The 15,511-nt window shown below is 53.7% G+C and overlaps 1 protein-coding gene across 1 annotated transcript; it reads left to right on the top strand.

Annotated features, from left to right (window-relative positions):
• The first annotated feature begins 377 nt into the window (after positions 1-377).
• PDXP (pyridoxal phosphatase) lies at positions 378-2,719 on the top strand. The gene is made up of 2 exons (XM_058022765.1): positions 378-954; positions 1,197-2,719. Exons 1-2 carry the CDS (start codon positions 378-380, stop codon positions 1,520-1,522), a joined length of 903 nt encoding a protein of 300 aa, XP_057878748.1. The 3' UTR covers positions 1,523-2,719.
• The last annotated feature ends 12,792 nt before the right edge of the window (positions 2,720-15,511 follow it).

Raw genomic sequence — 15,511 nt, forward strand, 5'->3', positions numbered from 1 at the left:
GGAGGCGGGACCGCGGCGGGCGCCCGGGGCCGTGGAGAGGCGGGCCGGGCCGTAATGGCAGCCGCCCTGCCACAGCCCCGCCGGCCGGCAGGGGGCGCTGCGCGGCTGCGCGGGCACGGCGGGGGGCGCGGGCCGGGCACGGCGGCTCCAGCCAATGGGCAGCGGCCCGGGCCTGTCCCCGCCCTCTCCCAGCCGCGGTCACTTTGGGGCCGGCCCTGGGCCCGGCTCTGCCTCTGGGAGCGTCAGGGCCTCCCATTGGTGGCGGTGGCGGGGCTGGGGGGCGGTGATTGGCTGCGCGGCGGGGCGGGGCGCGGCGGGGGCGGTGATTGGCTGCGCGGCGGGGCGGGGCGGGCTGCGGCTGCGGCGGCGGCGGCAGCATGGCGAGCTGCCGGCGGCTGAGCGGCGCGGGGCTGCGCGAGGTGCTGGGTCCGGCGCAGGGGCTGCTCTTCGACTGCGACGGCGTCCTGTGGGCGGGCGAGCGCGCCGTGCCCGGCGCCCCCGAGCTGCTGGAGCGGCTGCGGCGCAGCGGCAAGGCCGCCCTTTTCGTCAGCAATAACAGCCGCCGCTCGGTGGCCGAGCTGGAGCGGCGTTTCAGCCGTCTCGGCTTCCGCGGCGTGCGCGCCGAGCACGTCTTCAGCTCCGCGCTCTGCTCCGCGCTCTTCCTCCGCCAGCGCCTCCTCGGCGGCGGCGGGAACGGGAGCGGGGCCGGCCGCGTCTTCGTGCTGGGCGGCGAGGGGCTGCGCGGCGAGGTGCGCGACGCCGGGCTGCGCCTGGCGGGCGAGGGCGAGCCGACACCCGGCGAGCCGGTGCGCGCCGTCCTGGTGGGCTACGACGACCAGTTCACCTTCGCCAAGCTGGCGCAGGCCTGCGGCTACCTGCGCGACCCGCAGTGCCTGCTGGTGGCCACCGACCCCGACCCCTGGCACCCGCTCAGCGACGGCCAGCGCACCCCCGGTGAGCCCGCGCCCCGTCCCGCGCCGCCCCGGGGGGAAGGGGCTGTGGCGGGGGTGGCCTCGGGTGGGGTTCGCTGTCCCAGGTGAGGGCGAGGCAGTGCCCTGAGCGGCAGGGCCAGCAGGGATGCCCTGGCAGTCCGTGCCAGCTCCCGAAGCGCGGCTGCCAGCATCCCTGTCCTGTGGCGGGGCCCGGGCGCTGAGCTGCCCGCGGCTACTTCTGTTCCTCCTGCTTCCCTCCCGCAGGCACTGGCAGCCTCACCGCCGCAGTGGAGACGGCTTCGGGCCGCAAGGCGCTGGTGGTGGGGAAGCCCAACACGTACATGTTTGATTGCATCGTGGAGCGTTTCGGGGTCGACCCGTCCCGCACGCTCATGGTGGGAGACCGTCTGGAGACAGACATCCTGTTCGGCAAGAACTGCGGCCTGGCCACCATCCTCACCCTGACAGGCGTGTCCCGCCTGGAAGAGGCGCAGGCCTACATGGCCAGTGACAGCGCCGCCGCCAAGGATCTGGTGCCCAACTACTATGTGGACAGTATTGCAGACTTGATACCAGGCCTGGATGAGTAACAGTTTGTACATGTGAGGGCAGAGGGGTCAGTTCCCCATCCCAGATCTCCATCTGTTCCCATTTCTCTCTCACTGCCCTATTCCCTCAATCCCCGGTTTCTTCACATGCCAACATCCTTCTTTGGGAGCAAAATGGGAAGGGGATTGGCAGGAGGGGATAGATTTCAAGTTGTCTCCTTTCTGCTGAGAGCTATCCATGATGGACTGAGTTCTTGTCTCCCTCATTGCCAGCTGCCAGCATCTTTGGAAGAGAGCTGGAGTCCTTGAGGCTGCTGAGGGGAATCAAATCAGTGTCTGTGTGGCCTCTCCAGGGGTTTGGGACTGGCTGCTTTAGTGTTATTTTTCCCTTGGATAACCAGTGGCAGCTTTTACTGCTGTCCTTTGACTTGTAACTCTTTAATTCTGAGCAGCATCCCTGCAGTCCTTGTGGTAACCCCCCTCCTTGCCAGGGGATTGGCTGGCACTGTCACCCACCTCGTGTCTGTCAGTGCCAGGCCATGTGGAAGGAGTGTGCCAGACCTCTGGAATCATGAATGAGAGCATCTCTGCCTCCCACAAGTGAAAGAGAGCATTGCCTCATCTCTCCTCTCCCCTGTTCCTTAGAGAAGTTTCCCCCACTACCCCCCTGCCCCGACCCAGTCAATAACTGTGCCAGTGTCCCATCTGAAGGACAGAAGAGACCAGTTTGAGGGTTTTTTCCTGTGCCAAACAGACAAGCTGTGACTGCCCAGTGGGTCTGCAGTTGTACCTTCAGAACCCTTTCTGAAGGGGCTTTTGAAGGACAGAGGGCTCCTAGGCCATGACAACACAGCACTAGTGAACTGTATGACTCCCCCTGGCTGCCCCTTCTCAGTTGGATTTTGTCATAGTACAGTGAGAGAAAAGTGCTGATGGGGGTCTGTGCTCCAGCTGCCGGTGTGCAGGTGAGATGGTGATGGTGTTGTCACTGCTGTGAATGTGTCACAGTCCTCAGAATCATTCCTTGCTGCTTTGTCTTTCTACGTTTTTTTAATTTCTTGATCTAATTTATCAAACTTATTTATTGTTCAAATATTGTATTATTTGTATAAATTATGCTGACTGGTTGCACCAAGGGGACAGAATGGAGTGCCTTTGGGCATCCCTTACTGTCCATGTCCCATGTTGATGTTCTTACACTCACTGTGTCTCTGTATATAATAAAGTGTGAGCATAGGCTGGAAATGACCTCTTCATTCACTCATGGTCCCATCAAGATGAAACTGCCCTAGGTATCTTTGAGCCCTCACAGGTGAGGACGTGGCAGGACCTTTCCTCACTCAAGGGGGTGCTGCTGGGTAGACAAGACAGCTGGGTGGTGTCTTTGAGGTGCCCTTTGCTGGATCACTGGTGCCTCACTGGCGGGGCTGTGGTGCAGAGTGCAGGGTCCAGCCAGGTCACCGGGAGCAGTGAGCAGTGCAGCCCTTGCCAGCTGCCTTTGCATTTCACAGGGGACATTGCTGGGGACAGTGACCTCTTGTGCTGCACCTGAAGGCTGCCTCTGCTGGCCAGGTGGGCCCCAATGACCTATGTGGCCCTGCTGGGCTAGGGGTGAGGCGCCACCTCTGTTATGTGCATAGAGGGGCGGAGAACTGCCCAAGCAAGGTTTTACTGTGGCCTTTCTTGACTGTGCTGTGCTTTAAGTGACAGGGAGATGGCTGTAACTGTAGCCCTGGGGTGACCTTAACTGGACTAAATCTTGCCTTGTCCTGGGTTTGTCCATACTCCCAGCCCAGGGAGAAAATGGATTGGGTAAGAGTTGGAAGTGACTCAAATGTGCTTTGCCTCCATTCCCCATACAGGAACCAATCCTCCCCTTTGTCTGCCAGACCCCTTTAACTGCTGTTGATGGGAAGCAGGCATCACATCTCCGGCTGGTGAGATCAGCATTGAGAGTTCAGTAACTGCTCTGTGTCAGGTACTGCACTGTCAGCTCACATGGGAGGATTGCATGCAGCTTATTGTCCCTAGGATAGTTCCAGGTGCCTTCTTTGTTTTTTCTGTCCAAAATAACCTAGGAAAGAGCCTTCCAAAATAAAAGAACATCCAAACAGCTTTCTGAATATTGCCTGTCATCTTAATCAGTCCCCTTTGTATATGACCATTTCTCTCTTTTGTCTGTCCCATGTCCAATTAGGCCACCAGAGGACTGGTAGTCCCTTAATGAGTACTTGACCAACACTTGTATCATGAAGTAGGGCAAGACTGAGACCTAATGTGTCTGCTAACTTGGCTTGCCAATCTAGAGATACCCAGAGCCTGGTTTATTTTTCAGAGCTCTCAGTTCTTGTATCAGGCTGAAATCTGAAGTGCTGTTGTGACTTTGGGGCACAGCTGGAAATGCTCAGTATGGCTGCAAACTTCCCAGGCTGAACTGGTTACTTGTGGGTGTACAGAGGAGACTGTGCACAGTGAGAACATTCCCAAGACATGCCTCCTTTTTTCTAGGGTGCTTTGAGGGTGAGCACTTGCCTGCTCTGGTGACTTTCCAGTTCTCCCAGACAGCAGATGGGATGCTGGAGGCTGTAGTCTCCCAGGCTGGCACACTGGAAACAAAACAGGAAATCCAGTAGCTGGTCAGAGTGTTCCAGCCTGTGTTTGGGCCATCTCCAAAGATACTTTGGAGTTTGTCCTTTGGATTCCAAATGATGAGCCTGCAGAGTAGGTTTTTTTCATGTGACTGCTGCTGAAAACACAGCTCAGCAGGGGTGATGGCTGATCCCTATCTCTTGTGACCATGTACCTTCTTTTCATCTGCTGCATCTCTCCATGAGGGCTTTGCTATGAAGGAGAGGTGGACTTGGAGCAAAGGGTTGATCTGTCCTTCCCTTGGTTCATCATGTAGGTGAGGGTATTAGGCAGGGATGACTTCTGTCCTGTGTACATCAGTGCAGCTGCTCTTGCTCTGAACGGGGATTGAGCAGCACTGGGGTCCATCAGGCCTGCCAGGCTTTGGTTTTGTGTGGCTTCTCCCTGCTGCTATTGCTCCTGCATGTACTGGATGTGCATGTGAGCAGATCTTGTCAGGAAACTAGACTGACAGCACTCCTGGGGTAAAGAGCTCCCTACCCAAGCCTGTCAGACATCCATTCAGCCACTGACAATAGGGGTCTGTGATCCTCAGGGGGTTCAGGCTTTGGTTCCCTCTGGGATAGGTCTGGTGGGGCTGCAGATAACATCTGCTGTTTAAACTGAAAAAAGCAATGGTTCTTGCCTAAGTCAGCTGATTTCTTCTTGTCTTATGCAGCTTTTCTTCTTGGGTTGAGTGTTTAGGGAAGCAGTGCAGTTGCCAGGGAGGACAGGGCTGTGAAATGTAGCACACAGGAGGGTGGAGCAGATGGGAAGCCCCACTTGGTGTAGTGTGGGTAAAGGTATTTATTTTCTCATCCTCAGAAAACTGCATTGCCCTTTCCTGCCGTGCAGCAGAGACAACAGCCAGACAGGTGGCAGTTGTTCGATTAGACCAGAAAACTCCTATCCTCCACCCATAAGTGCAGTTACTGTGGCAACCACTGGCTGGATGATGTCAGCTGCAACTTGCTGAGCATTGCCTGCTCTGGGCAAGGCTTTATTCCCTTAGTCATCTTCGTGCCCCTTCTCTGGACTCTCTCCAATATGTCTCTGACTCTCTTGTACTAGGGAGCCCAGAACTGGACCCAGCACTGGACCCCAGGTCCTTTTCTGTCGTGCTGCTTTCCAGCTGGGTGGTCCCCAATATTTACTGGTCCCTGGGTTACTGTTTCCCAGATGAAGGACTTTGCACTTATCATTGGATTTTTTGAGATTCCTGCCAGCCTGTTTTCCCAGCCTATCAAGGTGGGTGGGACCACAACCCTCTGGTGTGTCAGCTGCTCCTCCCAGTTTTGTGTCACCAGCAAACTTGCTGAGGGTACACTCTACCTCATCTTACAGTTCATTAACGAAGATGCCAAACAGAATAAATACAACAGTATTGACCCCTGGGGTACACCCCTAATTACAAGCCTGCAGCTAGACTTTATGCCACTGATCAGCATTCCTGAGGCCCAGATGTTCTCACAGTTTCCTGTCCACTTCACTGTTACCTCAGCCAGCCCATACTTCCATTACCTTCTCTAGGGGAATGTTGTGGGAGGCAGGGCCAAAGGCCTTGCTGAAGTCAGGGTTTATGTCCACTGCTTTCCTCTCATCAGGCAAGCCAGCCATTTCATCATGGAAGAGTGTCAAGCTGGTCAAGTGACTGACACTTCAGGAAAACAACAAACGGGCCCAAAGATATTGATCGGTGAGTAGATGCCTTTAACATGAGGAACTAGAGATCATCCTGGCTGGGAAGCTGTTAATGTTCAGCCACGTGACATGGTAATAGAACTGGCACAATCTGGAAGGTGTTGAGACTGGTAGGACAGAGGAGGTTTTTTTGCATGGGAAAGTGCCTCCAGAGCCAGGAAAGGATCATGATCCTAGGAGCTCGCTCGATACTTGCCCAACCTGATGTGAGAGTCCCCTCTGCCAAGGCAGGCAGCTCTGGCGCCACCCTGTCCCGCAGCAGCTGGAGCACGGAGGAGGAGGAGATGGTGAGGAGCAGCAGCCTGTTACTGCCTGCCCTGCCAGCATTTACTCTTCCTCCAGCAGTAGTGTGGGTAGAAGTCCCTCCTCTGCAGCACAGCTTCCCCCTCCTCACTCTTTACTCAAGGCATTTTCCCATCCCCACCATAACATGGGGTTTCAGGTTCCTCTTTGCCATCTCTCTATCATTATCCATTTTTTCCCCTTCCTTACTGCTGCCTCATTTGCTCTATGGACTCTGACCCCAGAAGCAGCCCAAGAGAATGACATGGCTATGCACATCTAGGAACTGCTACTGTTGTTGGACTCTGCCTGGGAACTGTGTGTGGATAATGTATTGGAAGTGCCCCTGGCAGACAAGCTATTTTCCTTATACTCTCTGGGAGATGGTGAACTTGCTGAGGGAAATTAAAAACCCTTAAGGACTGCACCAGCTTTCAGAGTTGTACTGCTCTTTGTAGCTTCAGTACCCCACTGCAGCAAAGCACTGTCAGCTCTGTAAGCCTCCAGCATGGAGACAAGGGAGATGTGATGCCAGAAACATTCCCAGATGACAGGACAGCTGCCTGTGACCATCCAGGTTGTTCTGCCCTGTGGTTTAGCCTGCTGGATGTGCAGCTCCAGCAGCTAGCAGTTTCCAGTCTGTATAGGATATTGCTGAGCACTGAGATGCTTTCTTCACGCGTTGGGGTGAGAGAAACCTGTCCTTTTAATGGTTGTTCATCAGATAATTCAAAAGTCCTGTGCCAGCCTTTCTGCCCTTGCTGAACCTCTAGCTTGGCTTCCACAGAAGCTGGACCGAAAGTGGTACCTGGGTAAAATTTATGGCAGGAATTGCACCTATACTTGAGCTGCTTCAAGCAAGATGAAACAACTCAGATCTGTGTTTCTGTTTCCTCCAGGTACACTCCACTGCCATACTACAGCTGCCTATGTGCAAGTAAGGTAGTTTATCCCTGCAGCACAACAGCCAGAGGAAAAAGAGTCTTTGTGAGCTGTAGATTAGAGATTTCCCACCTGCTGGGACATAACTGTGGCCCTGGCAAGGTTTCCTTCATGAAACAGAGGTGTTCCTGACTTGGTGTCCTTCTCTGGCCTAGTGTTTGGAGGCTTTTGATTCCACTGGGTTTGGACAGAGCCTGTGAGTGGCACGGACCAGTGCCAGTCCCTACTTGTGCACTTGCCAAGGCTGGAGGTAGACATGTGAAGAATGGCAATATGCCACTGTTCAGCACCTGAGTACAACTAGAGGACCATGTGCCTGCCACAGTCTTGGTTACCTGGAAACTGACACAGCTCAGGAGACAGGGTGGCCATACTCCTCCAGGAGAGTGTAGGCTGTGTTTAGGTTGTTTCATGATGCCTTGCAATTCATCACAGTCTCATTAGCTGCCTTCCCACAACAATTTCAGGGCTGAAAGGACCCATGTCATTGAGCAATCCCACACTGTGTTTGACTCCTGTTTGGCCATAAGCAATTCTGAATGCCCTTGAGCTGATGTTGCTGGAAATCTGCCTGTTGGTTCAGGTTCTTGAGCTACTTTCTTGTCAGTTATTAAGAATTAATAAGGTATTAAGGATTCTCAGAAGACCTTCCTACAAAACTAGTCTTCCTCTTGGTCATTGTCACTTGCTGATGACCCAGCAGCAGTAGAACAGTCCTAGAGAAGCATATCTGATCCTTGGGTCAGCCCAGGGATTGGGGTGGCAGGTAGCACCTGGTCCTGGCTGGCACACCTTAAAGTAGCAGGATCTGAGGCAGACCCCACAGTACTGCTTGCTGATGCAATTCAAATCTCTGTCACTACTCCTCTGGGTGTGTTACAAGTTTTCCAGGACAGCATGTCCAGCAATGGGACACAAACAGCATCAGGAAAACCTGTCTGATTCCTGTAGTGACTTGGAAAGAGATACATCTACCTGGAAAAGGAGTGCATGAATTACCCTGGGACTTCTTCTGGCAGCAGGCCTCCAAGCTCAGAACATGGAGGCATCCTGTCTAATATCCATAATTCCTCCTTTTTCCGGGCAGTGTTCGGCAATGCAGAGGGGTAAGACACCTAGACACCTGCAAAGGATCACTCTTATATGCTCCTTGTCTCTTGAACTTGGATGCTATGCCAGATGCAATAAGTCAATTAGACAACTCTGGTAAGGCATCAGTCTAGGGATCTCACCCTCCCATCCTCTGGACTATTGTTCTTTAGGCTGAAAATAAATCTAGAAGTAGGAGGCTCCTGTATTGTGTTCCCATTATGCTGGCTGGAGTTAATTGACACCAGATTTTTCTTCCATTTCATAATATTCCCATGAAATATTTTCTTTCCTTTTACCTTTCTGTTACCACTAGCAGGGCCTCTACTGCCTGCCTGTTCCTTGTATGATTGTGTGAGTTGGGCATCCCTGTCACCATCCAACCCACCAAGACCAGCTGTCAGCCTGTCCTGTAGCACACAGCTGGCTGACACCTAGAGGCCTCGGTGTGGGCATGGTAAGAGGCAAAAATACAACTGATTAGAAAGAAGTGCAGGTGAAATTGCTCTCCAGCAAGACCTCACTTTCACTGTTGCCTGAGCCTACTGTCTGTCTGTCTTTCTCAGTAGGAGGAAAGGAGTGGGAGGTTCCACATCAGCATTTCTCCATAGATCTGTAACCCCAACACAAGCTGGTGCTGCAAAAACCACAGTTATTTTCACATCAGTCTGATGCTCAGCAGCAGGAATGCTTTCATGACAAGACAGGAGGCTTGCCAGGCAGGGGTGAACAGCTGAAGGCTGGAGAGCTGAATGGGAAGGTGTGGGGTGTCATCCCAGCTGATATGAACGAGCTCACAGAAATATGGACTGATCAATGGCAGCTGGTTGGGGAAAGAATGTGAAATCCTGTCCCTTTGCACCTTCAAATCTTGCATTCCTCTGAGTTGTTCAACAAGACCCCTTCCCATGAGCTGAAAAGCTGGATTTATACCCACAGACTGTACTTTTGGCTGTACTTCTGGTGTCAGCTTCTTTTACTAGACATTGTTGACACTGCAGGGCCCTAACTACCGCTGGCTCCCTGGGTGCAGGCAGCCCCCTGCAGCTGCAGCTCCCTGCTGCAGAGCTGGTTCTCATCACAGCTCATTCTTCCTTCAGCCCACAGCTCCGCTCGGCAGCGGCTTGGTCACGCAAGCGTCTCGCTCAGGAGAGCTTGGCTGCTGGCAAGCACAAGGCTGTGTCCTGGACAGCAAATGGCACACAATGTGGCCAACAGCCCTGCAGTCTGCATCCAAGTCACAGCTCTCTTTTGTGCATGCTTAATCAGCTCCTTCTGTGCTAGGCATTTTCTGTCATACTTCCAGGGGACCATGCCCTCCACCAGTGCTCTATAGTTTAATTGCTAGAGATGTATGCTTTCTAGTTTGCACATTTTCCTCCTTTCAAGAGCTGACTTATGCAGTACTCTTCATCCACTCCTGATGAACACCAGATACCCTGCTTGCTGCTTTACTCGTTGTTCCATCAGCTGCATCACTACAAGAGTTTCATTTGTTTTTCAGAACTGTAGCACATCGGTTTTGCCTTTCCAAGTCAAAGGGAAAAAGGATGTAATCTGTTCAGGCACTGCTGTAAACCCCTTAGCAGTAGTTTCAGGTACTTAAATCTCTGCACAGCCACCTGCAGTCCCCTCTGAGGGGTGCAGCAATCCCAAATGCATGTGCAGTGCCCATTTCCAGACTCACATGGAGGACAGTTATTGATCCAGCAGGCAAGCAGTCAGATTGCACAGAACAGTGCCCCTTCTCCTCTGCAGCTACACAGGGCTGGCCAGGCATGGGGAAGGAGAGCACCTGGGACTGTGGTTGCAGGATGCTGGAAGCTGCACGAATGCAAATTTGATGATGTAATGGCAGCCTTCACCTTCATCCCAACTCATTCACTGGTGCCCGGCAGGTTTGTCCTTAAGGAGTGATGTTTCAACAGGAGGAGGCCACAGACAGCCAGAGCAGGGCAGCTGTCACACCACTGAGGTTGCCACCACAGCATGCCCAGCTCTCCCAGGGCTGGGAGAGCCAGGGCTGTGGTCACAAGTCCCACAGGCACAGCCAGCAGTGAAGCTGGGCTTGGCACCCTGGTGCAATGCAGAGAGAGAGCTCGCCACACTTCCTCAGGCAGAGCTGAAACCTGCCAGCTGGGCAAAGGCTTGCTGGGGAGCTGGGGCCTGTCAGTGCTTGTCCTGCTTGCAGACAGAGCAGGACAGGGACTTGGTCCACCTGCAGCCAGGGTGGTGTTGAGATGCCACCAGCAGTGGGAGCCAGGGGAGCCGCCTGTGCAAGGCTGTTGTTTGTGATAGGTGTGCAAGTGCAGGTGCAGGTGGGCGAGAGGCAGGCTTTCATCCAGGCAGCCAGTTTTCCTGTGATAACAGCCAGTGTGCCAGCATTCTGCAAAATGTACAGCTGGAATTGTTTTGGTGGGTTATGGGAGGAGCCCGTGGTAATCCTCCAGGGAGGAGTTTCCTTGAGAAGTCTTGGGATCCCTGTTCTCATCCTAAAACACTGCTGGCTCACCGGCCATCCTCTCTCCCCCTGACCAGGCCAGCTCTGACTCTCTCTTGTGCTGCATGCTTAAGCCTGCATTCCCACCAGCACTGCTGGTGCTGCTGAGAGCTGATCCATGGTATGACAGTGCTGGAGATATCTGTTTAGGAGATATCATGCTGTTTCTGGAACCATCCATACACAAACCAGAAGACTGAACAGCATTGCATTAAAAAGAAAAGTAGGAAACAAAAGCAGTGTATTTCATGTTTCAGCCTCTTGGAGGGCCCAAAGGGTATACTGTATTTAGAAATACTACAGAAAGCTAAAAAGATGTATGAGCCCAGCTGTGAAATGTAATACATTTCTGCTTTCTGGCATCTCCTGGGGTTCACCCCTCCCTGCCCACTACAGGTACCCATACCCTGGCATAGTTCTGGGGCTCTGCATGGCTGGGCTGAGCCACCCTTCCTTGGGCACTCAGCACAGAGGGAGGCCCTACAAACATACAGGGTGTCATTCTACCTTTAGCAGACCTGTGCCAGGCCAAAAAACCTCAAAGGACATCAACTTTTCTGAACTATGTGTGAGTCTCCCCTGAAAAAGGGAGAGTACATGCCCAGCAAGCTAGGCCATCCCATCTCCAGCAGCTCTCACCCCCTGCCTAGAGAGTGCTCATGGAACATTATTTGCCAAGAGCCTGCCTTTCTCAGAAAGTGTCCAGTGTCCCCATGAGAGTCAAGTTACCCTCCTGCCTAAAGAGGGATGGTCAGCTCACAGCATGGCCAAGCACATTCCCACTTCTGTATGGGAACAGCAATACAGAGCCCAGCATCTCAGTTTCACCCTGAGAGGTAAAACCATCAGTCTCCCAAGTGAGCTAAGATGCACCATGTGCTAGGCACAGCCTAACCTTTCTGCAGTGGGAAACAAGTTTCACAAAGGGAATCTTGATGAGGAGCTGGTTAGCATCCAGGCTCAGTCCTTGAGACTGCTCCCCAGGCAGCAGCAGCTCACCAGCTTTGGTCAGTCAGCTCTTCCCTCATATTGTGTGCTTTCAAGAGATTCAGCATCTCTGAGGCTGACCTGACCAAACCTCATCAACCCTGTGATTCCCAATAATGGGTCTGAGGGGTTGGGTTTTCTCTGTCAGGGCTGCCCTGAGCAGAGCCAGGGATAAGGAGATGGGAATGCAGCAGCAGCAGAGGCCCTGCATGAACTCCATCTCCTTCCCAGCCCATGAGACACATCACAAGGATGGTTCAATCTACACAGAGCTTGTAGCAAGGCTCAGGTGTGGGTGTTTTCGCCAGAGAGACTTCCAGAAAGTGCTAGGTGCTGCCTGTGGTTTCTGTGCTGTGTGTGGGGTCCATGCAGGGCTGGTGGAAGGAAAAGAGTGGATAGTGATGAAGCAATGGTGAGCTTGAAGGATGGCCAACTGAGACACCCTGAGAAACAAAGCAAGTAATAAAATCCCAGAGAAAACAGCGCTCCGCACCCAGCCGGGCCCTCTCCTGGAGCTGCCAAAAAGGCATCCTTGGCTCACAGGTAAGCAGTCATAAAATGCAGGGAGAGACTTCCCAGGGAGGGAAGGTTTTACCTGTCGAGCAAGTTCATGGGTACCCTCACCCACCAGCAGGGAGAGTTAAGCATGGCAGGCAGTCATCCCACAGCCCTCAGCCCTGCAGGAGGAGAGGGGGAACAGAGCCCTCTTCCCTCTGTGGCACCCAAGCAAAGAGACTGGCTGGGTCATTCTGAGAGGGGACCAGGCGTGGCTGTGTTGCCAGCCTGGGAACACTGAGTGCCTTGGCCAACTTTGACAGGCTGATGGTATTTTTGACCACCCTCCTCAGACCCAAGCCTTCCTGCATGGAGAAGCAGTTCTGTCTTCTCGTAGGACTGTCCCTCAGCACCCCGGCCCCACCAGACCTGATGGGTCCTTCTCTCAAACCCTGCTCCCCCTCCACCACTCATCCCTGCTCGCCCATCCCTGCTAGTGGGCACAGGTCCTCATGGACTCGCTCAGCAGGTAAAACATCCCCTGCCCACAAAGCTGAGCTTGCACCCCCAGGGCCGATGAATAAAGCACCACGTGGGGCAAGGCCCTGTTCTGCTCTCTGCTGTTTCTGCTTCCCTTTCCCCCAAATAAACAGAACACCATAAAGAGAGACAAATGCCTTTGTTTTCCAGGGAAGGACTGTCAGAATGGCGTGTGTCCCTGCATCTTGTTAGGGGTTAGATAAGTCCCCAGGAGCCATGGGGAGCTCTGTCACACAGCACAAGTCATTGCTGACAGTACCATTGTTAAGAAGGGGTGCATTTTGGGAGGGCTGGGGCTTTTGCCCCCTGCTTGTTTTCTCTCCAAGAAAGTCACGGCTCATGCCTGCTTGCCCAGGGAGACTTCCCCCCCAGCAACTCTTATCCTGAACAGACAGTAGATTGGCAGTCACTGAGGGGTGTGGAGGCTGGCCCCCATTTCTGAACCTCTCCACATGCCCCTGGGCTTGCAGGCACTTCATGGGGTGCCAAAACTGAGCTCTAAAGAAGTTGCCTTCTTTTGAGGCTGCCCAGCACCAAGTTCACAGTGCTCCAACCAACATCTGCGCCCAGCAGTGGCCCTTGGATTGCTCCTGCCAGCAGCAATCTCCCTCTGTTCCCAGCAGAGCCAGTGAAACAAGTCCAGGATGCTCACCCTGCCTGGTATGGGGGATGCCTTGCCCAGGGCTTGGCTTAGGGCTAGGTCCTGCAAAGGTCCTGTCCCACTCGGGGCAAGGTTACACAACAGCAGACTCTGCAGAGATGGAGCTTTCCCTGTAAGGTTACCTCCTTATCATGGGCTTGACCTGGGGACTTCTCTCATCTTCCATCTTCCCTTTAAAAGAGAGGAGGTGGATTATATCACAAATTGAACCTGCCTGACTAAATATAGCCAGTGCAGAGTCCAGAAGAACCTCCCTGGTTTTCCCCTGTTTGCTTTGGTGGGAATGGAAATAATGAATCCCAGGTGTTGCCTGCTTCTGGAGCAAATGCCTGAGGACCTGGAGGCCAGTACCTCTCAGACCTCCATGGTTTTTGAACATAATCCACCCTGTACAGGGAAACTTTTAGATGGTGCAGTGGCCCTTGGCTTCATGGTGTGTCTGGTGAGCCCTCTGTGGGTTGAACAGACAGCGTGGACATGTCTCACAGGCTAGCTGCCTATGGGGAAGGGAGGCTATGTCCAAAACCACCTGGCTGGCTGATGGACCCTCCCTTACCTTCCATGCTGGGTGAGAAGAGCAGGCTTCATGCTCACATGAGCAGCACTTGCCACCAAAGCACTGGTGTGTGGATGCTGCAAGGGAACGTCCATCCCTCTTCCCCCAGGTTCCCACTGTGACAAGGTGAATCAGAAGCTGATATTACATCTCATCAACTCCTTGCTCAATCTCTACCAAAACATCTCTCAACCAGCAGCCCATGAGCTAAATATGCTTCATAAAATCCTCAAAACTGTCCCACAGAAAAGCCCCCCCACCTAACACACGGTCGGGCAGTTGGCTGGCATGGCAAGATTTACCCCTTCAGCAAAAGGCAGGAGTTTGTCAGTGCTTGGCCTCCATGTCCATCACAACGACAGCAAGACTACAACCCTGTAGAACAAAGCCATGTTGTGCACTTTGGCACTAAGTGCATCAACATGCCTCCCGCCCTTCTCACAAGTCACCCACTTCTACTGGGATATGAGCTGGTCCTTGGCCTTCTTCTTGAAAAATGACCCGATTTTTGTTTGGGAAAGGAGCTTCTGCCCAGGAACACAGGGCAGGAGAGGGAGAGTACGTCTGTGCTGCCTGTGCTGGGGGTGTGTGAGCTCATGCTCCTGACAAAATGACCTGCATTACCACCCCTCCAGCTGCTGCTGTGAACCTGCCCCCGCTCAGGATCTCTAGGAGGGAACCAAGGAGATCCCTAGTGTGGATCCTATCTTTTGCATGAGGTGTGGACAGTTGACACCTGGACTAGGCTAAGCACCAATGGTCAGCTCTGCCCAGGTGCTGCAGGCTGGCAAAGCCCAGCTTGGGTGTTGGTGGGCTGCTTCAGCACCTGCTCTCTGCCCAGGGTGCAAAGGAAGCTGGAGAAGCCAGAGGTGAGGGAGAGCAGACCCTTGTGAGGGACATGATGATGGGTGGTGGATCTTCTTGGTGGCAGCAGCAGAGATGGCTCTGCAAAGGGCTTCTTTGGAAGGATCCATTTGCAAAAACTCCCAAAAGAGCAACACAGCCTCACCACAGCAATGATGTGTGCATGCCCACCAGCCTCAAAAGTGTCTGGGCCCCCTTGCAAGGGAGTGGGAACCAGCAGCATGGCAGAGAATGACACATCCCAGTGCTTTCCACAGCCTCCAAACTGTGATAGCATCAGAAAGTGCCCTGCACTTTCTTCCCCCCCCAATAGTGTAAGCCTCAGGAAAATGAGGGTGCCAAGCCCTGCTGAAACACCCTCCCATTTCAGCAGCTGATCCTGGCAGATAACAGACAGCTTACCAGGATAATTGTTCCATCTGGCTCTAGGGTGGCAGGCAGCAGCTGCCTAACAGAGCTCACAGACCCCTAAATGTTTGGGGCATCCAGTGAAGGATGGCACATGTTACTGGAACGCCCCAAGGGTGTTTTGGGGGACTGACGGTCCCCTGTGGAGGACAGTCCCAGGCTGCACCAGCTCTGTCCCTGCCAGAAACAGCTCTGTCCCTGTTTTCTCCAGCCCTTGCTGTCTGGTGGGGCCCCATTCCCCTCTGAAAAGGCCAAGCTGGTCTTTTGCCTGCCTTGGCTTCTGCTCAGCTCTCTTGATGCCTTGTGGTCCCATGTGCTTTGGAGGCTCTCCAAGCACGAGATGTGCTCCTAATAGGGGCTTGTGGGCTGGCTGCAGAT

The sequence above is a fragment of the Melospiza georgiana genome, chromosome 4 (assembly GCF_028018845.1).
Source record: "Melospiza georgiana isolate bMelGeo1 chromosome 4, bMelGeo1.pri, whole genome shotgun sequence".
NCBI classification, from domain to species: Eukaryota; Metazoa; Chordata; class Aves; order Passeriformes; family Passerellidae; genus Melospiza; species Melospiza georgiana.